Here is a 16000-nt window from a genome sequence, read left to right as displayed (position 1 = left end):
ACATTTGCAATTACAATTAATTTTGGGAGTTCATGGAGACATCTTTTAGTAGCAAATAAACAGCAATTAGGGTGAAAGTTGTCAAAACAGCCAGTAGATACGTTTTCTTACTGTGGAATAATTGAATTCAAATGATTTGCCGATCTCTTTAAATTCCTTCGCTGACTCATAGGCATCCACAGCCCCTCCTTCTGAGGGCCATAGAGAGCTCTTTTGAATCTGGCATGACATCACACATGTCAATAGCAAAGACAGCACTGGACCCTAGATATCTGCGATTAAAGCAAGACGGGTCCACCCGCATACACACCCTAATCCTTGGCACCTAACCTGGAACACCTATTGTAGCCACAGGTTCGAAGTATGCCATTGTGATCTATGACATTTATTTCAAACACATTATGATATGAGGCCATAAAGCTGAAATCATGCAAATCAGCTGACAGAGAGAAACTTGCAGAGAGATGGGGAGAAACTCTTGAAAAGATGACACAGGCAGGCTATTAACAAGTATTGATGTTCCCTGATCAATATATGGCCAAGGTCACTGGTCTGCAGAAGCCATGTGGTTAGAACTGGAGCAAAGAGGGCTATATTGGTCTGAAAAGAGCACAGCTCTGGTGGCAGTTAACCATACTTGACAAGTTTTATAAAATAAGTTCACTAATTATGCAAAAGATAGAGCATCTCAATAAATTAGAATATCATTGAAAAGTTTATTTCAGTAATTCAATTTAAAAAGTGAAACTCAGATATTATATAGATTCATTACATACAGAGTATCCATCCATCCTCTTCCGCTTATCTGAGGTCGGGTCGCGGGGGCAGCAGCTTAAGCAGAGAGGCCCAGACTTCCCTCTCCCCGGCCACTTCTTCCAGCTCTTCCGGGAGAATCCCAAGGCATTCCCAGGCCAGCCGGGCGACTAAAGCCGCTTTTCCACTGCATAGTACGGCACGACACGGTTCAGTACAGCTCACTTTTGCGGGGCTTTCCACTGGGAACAGTACCTGGTACCTGGTCCTTTTTTTAGTACCACCTCAGCCGAGGTTCCAAGCGCGCCGAACCGTTACCAAAACGTGACGTGTAAACTCTACTGGTCACTGATTGGCCGGAGAAAATCGTCATTACTGCGTCACTGGCTATTCTTTTCTTTAAAGGTACAGACACGCGGAAGTTTCGAAAGTTCTCCAGCCACTGAGTGTTTGTAAAACCGGGAACAATCACATCCCACCACTCTGAAGCACGGTTAAATGTCCAAACAGATGGTCTGTTGCGGCGACTTTTTTGCAAAATGTGGAAGATCTGTAATACAGTATACAGAATCAGCATTTTAATGTTACACTGGCAGTTAAGTTCATTTTATGCTTTGCAACAGTGATAAAAGTTAGCTAGTGATGTGCTTTTTTTAGATGCTTAACCTTGCGCGTCATCGAGCTAAAGTGTTGTCGTTGTCTGCGTGTTGTTGTAAAAGTTCCACAGTGTCACTGCAGTAGAGGCGGCGCAACTATAACGACACATGAATAATCCCGCCCACTCTAAAGCGGTACTAAACTGCAGTCGAAACGCAAACCGAGCTGAACTGAGCCGAACCAAGTTGAGCTGTACTGAACTGTGTCGTGCCGTACTATGCAGTGGAAAAGCGGCTTTAGTCCCTCCAGCGTGTCCTGGGTCTTCCCCGGGGCCTCCTCCCGGTTGGGCGTGCCCGGAACACCTCACCAGGGAGGCGTCCAGGAGGCATCCTGATCAGATGCCCGAGCCACCTCATCTGACTCCTCTCGATGCGGAGGAGCAGCGGCTCTACTCTGAGCCCCCTCCCTGATGACTGAGCTTCTCACCCTATCTTTAAGGGAAAGCCCAGACACCCTGCGGAGGAAACTCATTTCAGCCGCTTGTATTCGCAATCTCATTCTTTCGGTCACTACCCATAGCTCATGACCATAGGCAAGGGTAGGAACGTAGATCGACTGGTAAATTGAGAGTTTCGCCTTACGGCTCAGCTCCTTTTTCACCACGACACACCGATGCAGAGCCTGCGTCACTGCGGATGCCGCACCGATCCGCCCGTCGATCTCACGGTCCATTCTTCCCTCACTCATGAACAAGACCCCAGATACTTGAACTCCTCCACTTGGGGCAGGATCTCTCCCCAACCCTGAGAGGGCAGTCCACCCTTTTCCGGCCGAGGACCATGGTCTCAGATTTGGAGGTGCCGATTGTCATCCCAGCCGCTTCACACTCAGCTGCGAACTGATCCAGAGAGAGCTGAAGATAATGAATGGCCTGATGAAGCAAACAGGGCATCATCATCTCCAAAAAGCATTGACCCGAGTCTTAGTCCACCAAACCGGAACCCTTCAACACCCTGGCTGCGCCTAGAAATTCTGTCCATTAAAGTTATGAACAGAATCGGTGACAAAGGGCAGCCCTGGCGGAGTCCAACTCTCACTTGAAACAGGCTTGACTTACTGCCGGCAATGCGGACCAAGCTCTGACACCGGTTGTACAGGGACCGAACAGCTCTTATCAGGGGTCCGTACCCCATACTCCCGGAGCACCCCCCACAGGATTCCCCGAGGGACACGGTTGAATGCTTTTTCCAAGTCCACAAAACACATGTAGACTTGTGGGGCAAACTCCCATGCACCCTCCAGGATTCTGCTAAGGGTGTAGAGCTGGTCCACTGTTCCGCGACCAGGACAAAAACCACACTGTTCCTCCTGAATCCGAGGTTCAAATATCCGACGGACCCTCCTCTCTAGAACCCCCGAATAGACTTTTCCAGGGAGGCTGAGGAGCATGATCCCTCTGTAGTTGGAACACACTCTCCGGTCCCCTTTTTTAAAGAGGGGACCACCACCCCGTCTGCCAATCCAGAGGCACTGTCCCCGAAGACCACGCGATATTGCAGAGACGTGTCAACCAAGACAGTCTTACAACATCCAGAGCCTTGAGGAACTCCGGGCGTATCTCATCCACCCCTAGGGCCCTGCCAACAAGGAGTTTTTTGACCACCTTGGTGACCTCAGTCCTAGAGATGGGAGAGCCCACCTCAGAGTCCTCAGGCTCTGATTCCTCATTGGAAGGCATGTTAGTAGGATTGAGGAGGTCTTCAAAGTACTCCCCTCACCGACCCACAATGTCCCGAGTCGAGGTCAGCAGCGCACCATCCCCACCATATATGGTGTTGACACTGCACCGCTTCCCCCTCCTGAGACGCCGGATGGTGGACCAGAATCTCCTCGAAGCCGTCTGAAAGTTGTTCTCCATGGCCTCCCCAAACTCATCCCATGCCCGAGTTTTTGCCTCCGCAACCACCGAAGTCGCATTCCGCTTGGCCTGCCAGTACCTATCAGCTGCCTCCAGAGACCTACAGGACAAAAAAGGTCCTATAGGACTCCTTCAGCTTGACGGCATCCCTCAACCCCGGTGTCCACCAACGGGTTCGGGGATTGCCGCCACAGCTCTGGTCAGCCGCCTCAACAATAAAGGCACAGAACATGGCTCATTCAGACTCAATGTCCCCCACCTCCCTCGGGATGTGGTCGAAGTTCTGCCGAAGGTGGGCGTTGAAGCTGCTTCTGACAGGGGACTCTGCCAGCCGTTCCCAGCAGATCCTCACAACACATTTGGGCCTACTAGGCCTGACCGCATCCACCCCCACCATCGAAGCCAACTCCCCACCAGGTGGTGATCAGTTGACAGCTCCGTGCCCCTCTTCACCCGAGTGTCCAAGACCACAAAGTCGATCATCGAACTGAGGCCTAGGGTGTCCTGGTGCCAAGTGCACATATGAACAGCCCTATGCTTGAACATGGTGTTCGTTATGGACAATCTGTGACGAGCACAGAAGTCCAATAACAAAACACCGCTTGGGTTCAGATCGGGGGGCCATTCCTCCCAATCACACCCTTCCAGGTCTCACTGTCATTGTCCACGTGAGCATTGAAGTCTCCCAGCAGAACGAGGGAGTCCCCAGAAGGTACGCCCTCTAGCACTCCCTCCAGAGACTCCAAAAAGGGTGGATGCTCCAAACCACAGTTCTACGCATACGCACAAACAACAGTCAGGACCCTTCCCCCCACCCAAAGGTGGAGGGAGGCCACCCTCTTGTCCACCGGGGTAAACCCCAATGCACAGGCTCCAAGTCGGGGGGCAATAAGTATGCCCACACCTGCTCGGCGCCTCTCACCGGGGCAACTCCAGAGTGGTACAGAGTCCAGCCCCTCTCAAGGAGATTGGTTCCAGAGTCCAAGCTGTGCATCGAGGTGAGTCTGACTATATCTAGCTGGAACCTCTCGACCTCGCGCACTAGTTCAGACTCCTTCCCCTTCAGAGAGGTGACGTTCCACGTCCCAAGAGCCAGTTTCTGTAGCCGAGGATCAGACCGCCAAGGTCCCCGCCTTCGGCCACCACCCAACTCACACTGCACCCAACCTCCTTGGCACCTCCCATAGGTGGTGAGCCCATGAGAAGGAGGACCCACGTTACCTCTTCGGGCTGTGCCTGGCTGAGCCCCATGGGTGCAGGCCCAGCCACCAGGTGCTCACCATCGAGCCCCACCTCCAGGCCTGGCTCCAGAGGGGGGGCCCCGGTGACCCACGTCCGGGCAAGGGAAAACGTTGCCCAAAGTTTTCTTTCGTCATTGGAGGTTTGTTGAACCGCTCTTTGTCTCATCCCTCTCCTAGGACCAGTTTGTCTTGGGTGGCCCTACCAGGGGCATAAAACCCTGGACAACATAGCTCCTAGGATCATTGGGACACGCAAACCCCTCCACTACGATAAAGTGACGGTTCAAGGAGGGGATATATATATGTAATATATGTAATGGATATGTAAATACGCGCTTTATAAAGTGGCTCAGGTTATGCAATATTATAACTGTAGTGCAAGTTTACAGTGAGGTAATTGTACTTATAAGTACAAACAGTTCTACCAGGAGCACTTGATGGACTGATTGACTGTGTTTAAAGTTCTTGGGATGAAACTGTTTCTGAACCGCGAGGTACGTACGGGAAAGTCTCTAAAGCGTTTTGCCATGGCTGAGGCAGCGTGTGCTTGATGCTGTATCCTGATAATTCTCTTTCCGATCAGCTGCTGCTGTGATTCCCCACTCAGATACAGTGATATAAATATTCCGAGTGGTGCATTGAGAGTAATTTGGAAAAAGATGATCTGCTGTGGCAACCCTTAATGGGAGCAGCTGAAAGAAGAAAACGAAGGTGCAGTGACAGAACAACGCTAAAGCAGTTATGGTATTTGGAATACTATGGCTATTCCCTGGACCATTATATTGTTAAAGGTTAATTACAATAAGATGCATTACACTAATAAACAAAATGAGGTTAGTCACCTCAGCAGTGCCACAGGCTGATCACCTCCATGTCACGCCGCATTGATGCAATAATTCATGCAAAAGGAGCCCCAACCAAGTACTGAGTGTGTACATGAACATAATTTTTAGTAGACCAACATTTCTGTATTAAAAATCTAGACAGGTGCATAAATTTGGGCAGCCCAACAGAGTTATTACATCAATACTTAGTTGAGCCTCCTTTTGTAAATATATCATGCCTTTATAGCCTTTGATGAGTGTCTATATTCTGGATGGAGGTATTTTTGACCGGTCTTCCATACAAAATCTCTCCAGTTCAGTTAAATTTGATGGCTGCCGAGCATGGACAGCCTACTTCAAATCATCCCATAGAGTTTCGATGATATTCAAGTCAGGGGACTGTGACGGCCATTCCAGAACATTCTACTTCTCTCTCTGCATGAATGCCATTGTAGATTTCAAACTGTGTTTTGGTTCATTGTCTTGCTGGAATATCCAACCCCTGTGTAACTTCAACTTTATAACTGATGCTTGAACACTATCCTCAAGAATTTGTTGATATTGGGTTGACCCTCGACTTTAACAAGGGCCCCAGTCCCTGAACTAGCCACACAGCATGATGGAACCTCCACAAATTTTACAGTAGGTAGCAGGTGTTTTTCTTGTAATGAGGTGTTGTTCTTCCGCCATGCAAAGCACTTTTTGTTTTGACCAAATAACTCAATTTTTGTCTCATCGGTCCAAAGCACTTGAATCTGGCTTGTCTAAATGAGCATTTGCATACAACAAGCGACTTTATTTGTGGCGCGAGTGCAGAAAGGACTTCTTTATCATCACCCTCCCATACAGATGTTCTTTGTGCAAATTGCGCTGAATTGTAGAACAATGAACAGATACACCATCTGCAGCAAGATGTTCTTGCAGGTCTTTGGAGATGATCTGTGGGTTGTCTGTAACCATTCTCACAATCCTGTGCATATGCCGCTCCTGTATTTTTCTTGGCCTACCAGACCTGGGTTTAACAGCAACTGTGCCTGTGGCCTTCCATTTCCTGATTACATTCCTTACAGTTGAAACTGACAGTTTAAACCTCTGAAATAGCTTCTTGTAGCCTTCCCCTAAACCATGATACTGAACAATCTTTGTTTTCAGATCTTTTCAGAGATGCTTTGAGGATCCCATGCTGTCACTCTTCAGAGGAGAGTCAAAGGGAAGCACAACTTGCAATTGACCACCTAAAATACCTTTTCTCATGATTGGACACACCTGTCTATGAAGTTCAATGCTTAACAAGCTAATCCCACGTATTTGGTGTTGCAAGTAATCAGTATTGAACAGTTACATGCATTCAAATCAGCAAAATTACAAGGGGACCCACATTTTTGCACAGCCAGTTTTTCACATTTGATTTAATTTCATTCAACTAAATACTGCTTCACTAAATATCTTTGTTCGGAAAACCCCCCAGTACTCAGACGTTCCTAGGAAATGAAAGACATGCCACTGTTTTCTTTCTTATTGAAAGTAAATTATTATGCAGGCCGAGAGGGGTTCCCAAACTTTTTCATATTACTGTATTTATATTGGAAAGGAACCACTGAGAAGCCTGAAGCCGTCCACATGTCTTCTACACTCTGCCAAATTGGATGATGTGCATTTAACAGCATTCCTCACTGAACAACTGGATGATCATTGTGCTCTTCCAATGGCTTCTCTTCAGCAGGGATATGTGCGTATAAATAATTACGCATTGTATATTGGGAGCGAAAGCTACATTTTAATATGAGTAAAATACATATATCTCTTTTAGCTCCATGTTTCTCTAGTGTGATTATTTCTGCCATGGTTACTAAAGGGATGTGTATATAAGGTTCAAGTCTATTCTGTATTTAGTAAAGAGCACAATCCCAGGAAGCATGCATCCCCTGCTGGAGACACTTTTAGTTGTCATTTTATGGAACTGAAGTGTTGATAAATGTAGGAATGAACTTAAGTTTTCCAAAATACAAATCTGCATTTTATTAAATTAGATTATAGGAAGTAACTTACTATGTCAAACGTGATTTGTTCAAGTATATTTTATTCAGCTGTTGGGCTCTGTTTGAATTATGGTCAAATATTTGCCTGTTCAGATATGTTGAAAATGTCAACAATATCCTTGGGGTGTATTTACTTTTCCACATGACTGAAATGTATGTAATGATGCCATAGTCTGTTTCCACCTAGGCCACTAAACTTCTGAAGGCCTGACACTCGTAGCTTGAATGAGTAGGCCAGTCTAATTGATCATACATGTAGCTCTGCAAAGTGAGCTTCTCCAAGGCAGCCAAGCCATTATCGTGAAATAGCAAACTGACCAAATGCAAAAAATACGCCATAAGGGTACCAATGATGGTTCCACTTTTACCACTTTGACTTTAGTTCCTAACATTGACAACTGTTAACCACGTTCTTCTTTTAGCTACTCTCATTAGGGGTTGCCACAGCAGATAATCTTCTTCCATATCTTTCTGTTCTCTGCATCTTGTTCTGTTACACCCATCACCTACATGTCCTCTCTCACCACATCCATAAACCTTCGCTTAGGCCTTCCTCTTTTCCTTTTCCCTGGCAGCTCTGTCCTTAGCATCCTTCTCCCAATATACTCAGCATCTCTCACCTCTCTGACGTTGTCTCCCAACCATCCAACTTGAGCTGACCCTCTAATGTACTCATTTCTAATCCTGTCCATCCCTGTCACACCCAATGCAAATCTTAGCATCTTTAACTCTGCCACCACCAGCTCTGTCTCCTGCTTTCTGGTCAGTGGCACCGTTTCTAACCCATATAACATAGCTGGTCTCACTACTGTCCTGTAAACCTTCCCTTTCACTCTTGCTTATACTCGTCTGTCACAAATCACTCCTTACACTCTTTTCCACCCATTCCACCCTGCCTGCACTCTCTTTTGCACCTCTCTTCCACAATCCCTGTTACTCTGAATTGTTGATCCCAAGTATTTAAACTCATCCACCTTCAACAACAATACTCTGTGCATCTTCACCGTTCCTTTGACCTCTCTCTCTCATTCACTCATATATTCTGTCTTGTTCTTACTGACCTTCATTCCTCTCCTCTCTAGAACAAACCTATTAATTCTCTAGAGTCTCCTCGACCTGCTCCCTACTCTCGCTACAGATCACAATGTCATCAGCAAACATCATAGTCCACAGTCCATGACAACTGTTAACCTATGCTAATCAAAGTTACCAGTTAGTTTGTGCCACATTAAAGCATATAAAGATACCACATAAGGAACAGCAAAATCAGTTTTCAAAAACATTTTTATAGTTCACCCAACCTCTATTACACAAATAGTTTTCTTAACTATAAATACAAACATTTAACATTTTAACTTGAGTACACAGGCTTCTAACTTTATGCTTGAGCACAAGGCCTCCAACATGTTATAACAGGTCAGGTACACAACCCTTAATTATAGGGTCAACAAAGCCATAATATCCAGGATATGAACTTCTAACAATGAATATTCATATTGTTGTCATCAAGCCAACGTATTTCAGAACTCCCCCCTCTACCCTAAGCCTTGTGTTCAAGTATAAAGTGTGTTGCCTGCATGTTCAAGTTATGTTAAATGTTTGTATTTATAGTTAAGAAAACTATATGTAATAGAGGATGGGTGAACTATAAATATGGTTTTGAAAAATGACCTTCCTGTTCCTTAAGTAGCATCTTCATTAAATTGTAGCTGGTTTAGTATAATTTTGATATTTTTTTCTTGCAATAAAACAAATGCCACATTTGAGCGGTGCCCGTTTGTCACTCATGTAGCTGCCAGCGCATCTACTTGTGTATTTGGGTGTGCATCTTTTTTTTTCTGCTGTCATATACTTTACACAGAATAGAAGGCTTAAAAGTATTAAGAAATCATCTGCAAATAAAAGTGCAGAATGGAATGACCTGCCATTAAAGTTACCACAAATGGATGTGCCAGTCTACTAGATTAAGCATGTTGTGCCCCAAACCTGCCACCATTTCTAAGCCATGGAATCTACTGTCATTTAACTTTAAATTGTTCTCTAAACAGTGTCCTACAAACATGATACACTACAGTGATACTTTGCTCTGGTTATGGGCATTATTTCAAATTTTTGACTCACCCAGACAAAAAACTATTTTGAAAATAACGTGTAGGCCTACAAACATTGTGCATGCTACGCTCAACCAGCCTTTATACAGAACATGTCACTAATCTCAATGCTGCTCACAGTGTAACTAAATATTTACTCCTGGGCGTTTCTAAAACAACTTTTTTTAAAAATACTTACATTTGACAGTTTCATCAGAAATGTCATCTTCTTCTTAAAGGTTTAACAGCATCCTCGTCAATAAATCTAACAAAGCAGGACTTTTATAGGCATATTAGAACTTAAAATGAAGGTTTTAATAAAAGTGCAAACTTTATTCAAGGAATAGTTTAAGATCACTGTAAAATGTATGCTAAAGTAACACAAAAACTATATAAAAAGGTAAAAACAAAGAACAAAACTTAAAACACAAAATCAGGAGCTGTCATATCAACTGCCCAGGCAAATTTTTGTTTCTGAGATTTGTTATAAATCTTCTCCAATGGCACCTCCGTATTTTTACACCTGCATTGGGAGGAAAAAAAGAAACATCAAATGAAACCCAATACTGACTCCAATTATACAGTAGTAGCTTAACCCACACAGCACACTATATAATCCATGTGTGGTTATCATTTATCTGCTCCTTGACATATTGCGGAGATTTTATCAAATGAAAAGATTAATTCTGAAGTCTTTTTTTGGTAAGCATGCACTCCCCTAGGTTGCATTCTACAGTTACATTTGTTTGTTTTCACCTATCGCTCTTCTGCTGGACCTCTATTCTGTTTTTGATATCATTAATCTACCACAACCATCAAGGTTTAAGAGGAGCCAGAAGCAAGCTCTGAAGTCAGCAGACAGGCAGCTCTTTACCAACTGATATTTCAAAGCTGTACTGGACATGGCAGTCAGCCCAGATGCATGAAATACTCATATTTTGTCAACTGGTTAGTTTAGTACGAAAATGACAGATTTGTAAAAAGGCAGTTTTAAAATTGTGTCCAGTCCATTTCTTTCATTCTGCTGCAGTACCATTTTCTGAGAATCTTGAACTGGCTATTTAAACAATAAGGTGAAGGATGTCTTTTTTTGTTTTACCAGTTAAAAATCTATTCAGTCAATTCTTAACATTTGTGTGTTTAACTTTCATGGCTTCAAGCATTTTTGTGATTTTATTTGAAAGGTAAGGGACGCGGCATGGTCTTCAAATTATTATGATAATATGCGAGTGCTGTTAATGAAAGTAAGCCCAAGGGGGTGGTCCTCAAATTCTAATGATACTGAGTGGGCACCGTTCCTCACAAAGTGATGTTTATAGCCCGTATGCTCCATGTGCCATGGGGCACGCACTCCATTAAAGTTTGCAGTATATGCACAAAGGAGCGCCATTTGTGTTGTTGAAGGGCCGTGTGCTACAGACATATCAATATATATATATGTGTGTATTATCAAAAATAATGTTTTATTAATAAAGAATTCTATGCAGAAAAGTGTATTTTGAGCAATCTCTAGTGAAACATTACAGCTTTTGGTGGTGTTGGTCCAATATAATTTGCATTTTCATCTTTTTTAATTTCAAAGGAATGCTACCCTGTAAAAGCAGAGGATTGACTGTATTTACTTTCCAAATCCATTTATCATCGTAAAAAGAAGCCAAATGGGATGTCAGGACACTGTCACTCCTACTCTTGCTCCTACTGGTAACAGGCCAATTTAGAAATGAGGAAGTCTTTGGTATAATGAAGGACATTCAAGTATCTGGTGAAACCCCATGTGGCCCATGAGGGAAAACAATGAGAAGTTTGCAAACATGGTGCCCAGGCTGGGATTTCAACATGGTACTGTAGAGCAGAGTGGCAGAAGCATTTGCACTCCACCATGTCACCCTATATAAATGTTTTGTTTTGTTTTTTTAATCACAGAGATATAGTGTATATAGATATATATACAGAAATATTCGATGTTGGGACTTTGTGCAGATATGGAGTGTATGACACAATCTGAAACCAATAAGTTGTTAATAAGTGGAATTGTATAACCATTCTCATTGAAGGCATTCTAGGTGTCTATTAGGGTAGGACCCTCCAGATGAAAACCAGGCTGTGAGGAAAAAGGGCATAACATTTATAGGAAAGGGACTGGGACTCCAGAAATATCTTTTTTGATTTAAATATGTATAATTTTATTCATGTACTCAATTTGATGAGCACATCTAGTACAGTGGACTGTTTTGAGGAGACAGAGTTGGCTCACATTCATATCCTGATTACAGCCAACTTTGCTGTGCTCCATAGAATGTAGAAAAAACACACTGCAAAGATCACAGAAGAAATCTCTTAATTTGTCAGGCACAAACATCACATTTAAATTTATGTTCAACCAAAAATAAAGAAATCTGTTGGTCAGATAAAGTCTGCCTTCCTCCCTGTAACTGATGCATTTTAGGAATATTCCTATCATATATTTTCTTGTGATAGTTAAACAAATTATAGCACATTGGATTATTCTACATAATGAAGGAGCTTGCAATATATTAATTAGATGGTTTTCTCCTGTCTAAACGCTTTTTAAGTTTAATAGCATAAATTAAAGAATCTTACTGAGTTACCTTACCTTAACCATTGAGGAGCGACCCTCAGGCATGAGAAGGGCTATGTTAAAATTTTTGATCAGTTAGGACTACATACATTATTCAATAATGATGTACAGTATGGGCTCCAAACATATTGACAATATAATTGGGACAAAAATGCAACAAGCACAATTCCTCTCATATATATTAGCATGCTTTTCCTTTATAGTAGATATTGAAACATATTCTGTTTTAGTATAAGTATCACTTGAATTAAAATATATTTCATGACCGAAAATAGAGGCTTAAATGCTCTAAAAAATAAAAAAAGAACAAAATTACATACCAAGCAACACTGATTCTTGGATCAAGATAGTTGAGTTTGGAGGTGCCCAGGGCTATCTGCTTGTTTTCTTGACGGTCAGTTGCCTGGACCATTAATTTCATAACTCCTTCTTTACACCTTTTATAAGCTTTGCGTTTCTTTTCCACAATCCTAAATAAAGAAACAAACAAAAAAAAAATATTAACTTGTTCACTTAAAAGTTATAAATAATCAACACACCTATTTTTCAACAACAAGGCTATAGTGCGTCATGCCTGTCCCAGCAGCACTTCATGACACATTGGATCACTGAAGGGCACACATTCTCACCTACACATGGCCAATTTAGATCCCCCAATAAACATGACCTGCACATCATGGTGAGGTCAGACACAGAGGGAGTACATGCAAACTACAACAGTCATTAAATCAGTGCCACTGTGTAGCCTGTATTTTTCAATTTCTGAGAGCAGTCATATCATGTGAAAATGCTTAAAACCTTTTTAAAAAAACCACAAACCAGAATATACAAGACATTTCCATTACCATATGGCTATTTACCTATCTCTCTATCCCTATTTCTGACACACACATGTGCTTGGGAGACAACTTAAAGGCTTGTCCGATTGTAATTCCTCTCCAAGTTGACGGTTGGTGTTGTTGCCTAATGCTTCTCTACCTTACCTCTCCTGCAGATCATACAACGTGAAGTCCCAATTATGTCACTTCCAGGCCATGGTCCCTTGACCCTTCCCTTTTCGGTCTAGCATATTCTTAAGGGGTGGTGCTACCATCTTTGATTCAGTTGTGATTTGACTAAAGTCTGCATAAGATCTTGTATTTTGCTTAATTATATTCACCTCTTCCCACCATTTATACAGGGTTCACCTCCTAGATGCCCCAAACATATTCTTGTTTTCATCTCCACTTTTACAGTGCTATAGAAGACAGGATTTACTGATAGAATGACAGAGCCAGTGGACCTAACGATGTTGGTAGAGGCCCTGACAGAAGAATTCCAGGTGCTCGGGATCTGGGTGGGGAATCAAGGAACCCATGACAGAAGAATTCCAAGTGCTCGGGATCCAGGTGGGGAACAAAGGGACCCAACATGCCAAATCAGAAAATCTTCTAGCCCACCGGATGGAACTCCATGAGGAGACAGCATTGGGCCCATCCCAGATATCACTACCCTTTTGTCCTAAAGATGAGATTGAGACCTACTTGCTCTTATTTGAACAAATAGCAGTTAGACATCACTGGGAATGCAAGGATTAGGCATACATTATGGCCCCTTTTCTGACAGGTGAGGCTCAGAAGGCTTATTATGACCTTAATGAGCGGGCGGCCAAGGACTACATCTGGTTGAAAGGAGAGGTCCTGGCATGCTATGGTGTGACTGTGGACCTGCTGGCCAAACAATGCTGAAAGTGGCAGTTTGGTTTGGAGGACAAACACGCTTGCAAGTTTTGGGGTAGGCTAGGGTGCTGGTTGAACACGTCCAAGCAAAATGCAGAAACTGTAGACTGTGTCCCTCGCCGGAGAGTTCCGCAGGCAAGTGTGAAAGAATATGCAGAGTGTTCAGAACAGCAGATCACTGGAAACCTTGGATAGCGTGGCCTAAAGTACAAGCCCAGCCTATGTGACATGGAGTCTGCCACCTGGCCGCATATACTCGCATATACTATTTTAAGTGCAGAGAGGCGAGGCATACTATTCCCAGCTCTCCGTGGCTAGACAATCCTATGGATTTTTGTTGGTTCCAGAAAGGATGGTATTGTCAACCCTCTCACTTCTCCTTGTACTGGAATGATGGTGATGAATGGTTATAAGGTAACAGCACTTATTGATTCAGGGAGTAACATCTCCATTGTTGCTCAGCAGTGTGTACTTCCACAACAGTAGGGCTCTAAACTGACCAATCTGATATGTATCCATGGGTAAAACCCACTGGAACAGATCCGACCTATGTATAATTACATTTCGGGGGTCACCCGCTTTCTCATGGTTCCTGTAATGCACAATCCCCTTTTCCTTTTGTAATTGAGTGGGCCTGGTCCAACAGTAAATCTGGAAAAATACTACACTCACCTGTGGTACAGGGTCTTGCTGTGGACAAAGAGTCCTTGTCCAAAGTTGTCTCCACACTGTGTATTATCCCAGCTCAAAGGAGTTATGATGTCTTGACATTGAGTAGTGACGCCAACACGAGTGACATCACCTCAGCACCACAGACAGATGCCCCACCCAGGGAGGTCATTCCCGATCCGCTTTCAGAAATACATTTTCACTTTCGGCAATTACCAGATTTCTTTAAACAGGAAGAATGGAATGATGATTCCCTTAAATTTGCTAGAGATGCAATGGTTTTGGTAGACCGTCAACGTACCGCATTTCCCATGCCTTGGGGTGACTCTCCAAGCCAGTGTTTAGATCTGGCAGTGCCATGCTGACACTTCAGTATGTGAGCAATGGTATGAGAATGCAATCAGACTTCTTTTTTTTAGGCACATACACCATCAGATCTAAACACTAGCTTTCTTGGGGTTAGCGGGATACTACTAATGGTTTGTGCCCCGCTTCTCTGAAAGGGGAACACCCTTGATTAATTTAACAAAGAAGCGGACTCTCAATAAAGTGACATGCAATGAAAATACAGACGCTGCATTTCGTGACTTTAAGCAGGCCATCATGCCAACACCCAAACTAATGACTCCTGACTTTTCTCCACCTTCTATCATCCAGGCAGATGCTCTGAACACAGGTCTTGGTGCCATGTTGAGCCAAAGTGTCAATAGTGAAGAACAGCTTATAATGCACCTGAGCCAGAAACAGTTGGACCGGGAAGTCCAGGTATGTGGCGGTGGAACAGGAAGCGTTGGTGATTAAATAGGCCATTCAACAGCTGCGGTACTACCTACTCGACCGTGAATTCACTATTGTGATGGATCATGCAGCATTTCACTGGATGACCTGCCACAAAGAGTCAAATCTGCGAGTCATGAGGTGCTTTTTGGACTTCTAACCGTATAAATTCTATGTCCAATATCACCTGAGCTCCCTCCATGCCAACACAGATGCTGTTGGGTATATGACCTCTCAGTTCGGATCGCAGAACCCAACAGGCCAGAGGGGTTTGGCAGGCGTAACGTATTACACACATGTGCTTAAGAGACAAATAAAAGGCTTGTATGATTTTGAATCTGTTGCCTAATGCTTCTCCTCCTTTCTCTCCCGCAGATCAGACAAATGGCAGTCCCAGTGACATCACTTCTGGATCATGGTCCCTTGACCAAGCCCCTTCCAGTCTGGCATCTTCTTAAGGGGAAACACCACCGTCTTTGATTCAGTCGTGACTTTACTACGGTTTGCATAACACCTTGTATTTTGCTTATAATTATTTTTGCCTTTTTCTACCAATTATATGGGGTTCACCTCTAAGGTGCCTCAAATCTCGTTTTTGTCTCCAGTTTTACAATACAAACACACACACACACACACACACAGTATATAGCTGGATATATCCCATCAAGAGTTACTTGGCAAAGCCTTTAAGATTCTGTCTGAAACATATTAATGACTAAGACACTACAACAGTTAGGCATGTAGGAGAACAGCCAATTTATGTTATATTAAAACA

At 43.4% G+C, this 16000-nt stretch overlaps 1 protein-coding gene and 1 long non-coding RNA gene across 4 annotated transcripts in view; one reads left to right on the top strand and one right to left on the bottom strand.

Moving 5' to 3' along the window:
- Positions 1-9768: 9768 nt before the first annotated feature.
- Positions 9769-16000, bottom strand: part of zgc:173742 (DNA topoisomerase I, mitochondrial) — a 187394-nt gene continuing 181162 nt past the window's right edge. For all 3 annotated transcript variants that reach the window (XM_039763499.1, XM_039763501.1, XM_039763502.1), the window contains exons 20-21: positions 12382-12531; positions 9769-9985 (exon numbers count right to left, since the gene is read on the bottom strand). In XM_039763499.1, the coding sequence (XP_039619433.1) occupies positions 9883-9985; positions 12382-12531 (253 nt within the window). In that variant the 3' untranslated portion in view covers positions 9769-9882. The remainder of the gene's footprint in view (positions 9986-12381; positions 12532-16000) is intronic.
- LOC120535570 lies at positions 11425-15816 on the top strand. Its single transcript, XR_005634921.1, has 2 exons — positions 11425-15213; positions 15601-15816. It is a non-coding gene; the product is annotated as an uncharacterized LOC120535570 (long non-coding RNA).

Source organism: Polypterus senegalus, chromosome 9 (assembly GCF_016835505.1).
Source record: "Polypterus senegalus isolate Bchr_013 chromosome 9, ASM1683550v1, whole genome shotgun sequence".
Classification (NCBI taxonomy): Eukaryota; Metazoa; Chordata; class Cladistia; order Polypteriformes; family Polypteridae; genus Polypterus; species Polypterus senegalus.
Note: the sequence above shows the minus strand (reverse complement) of the source record. Positions and strands in the feature narration are given on the sequence as shown.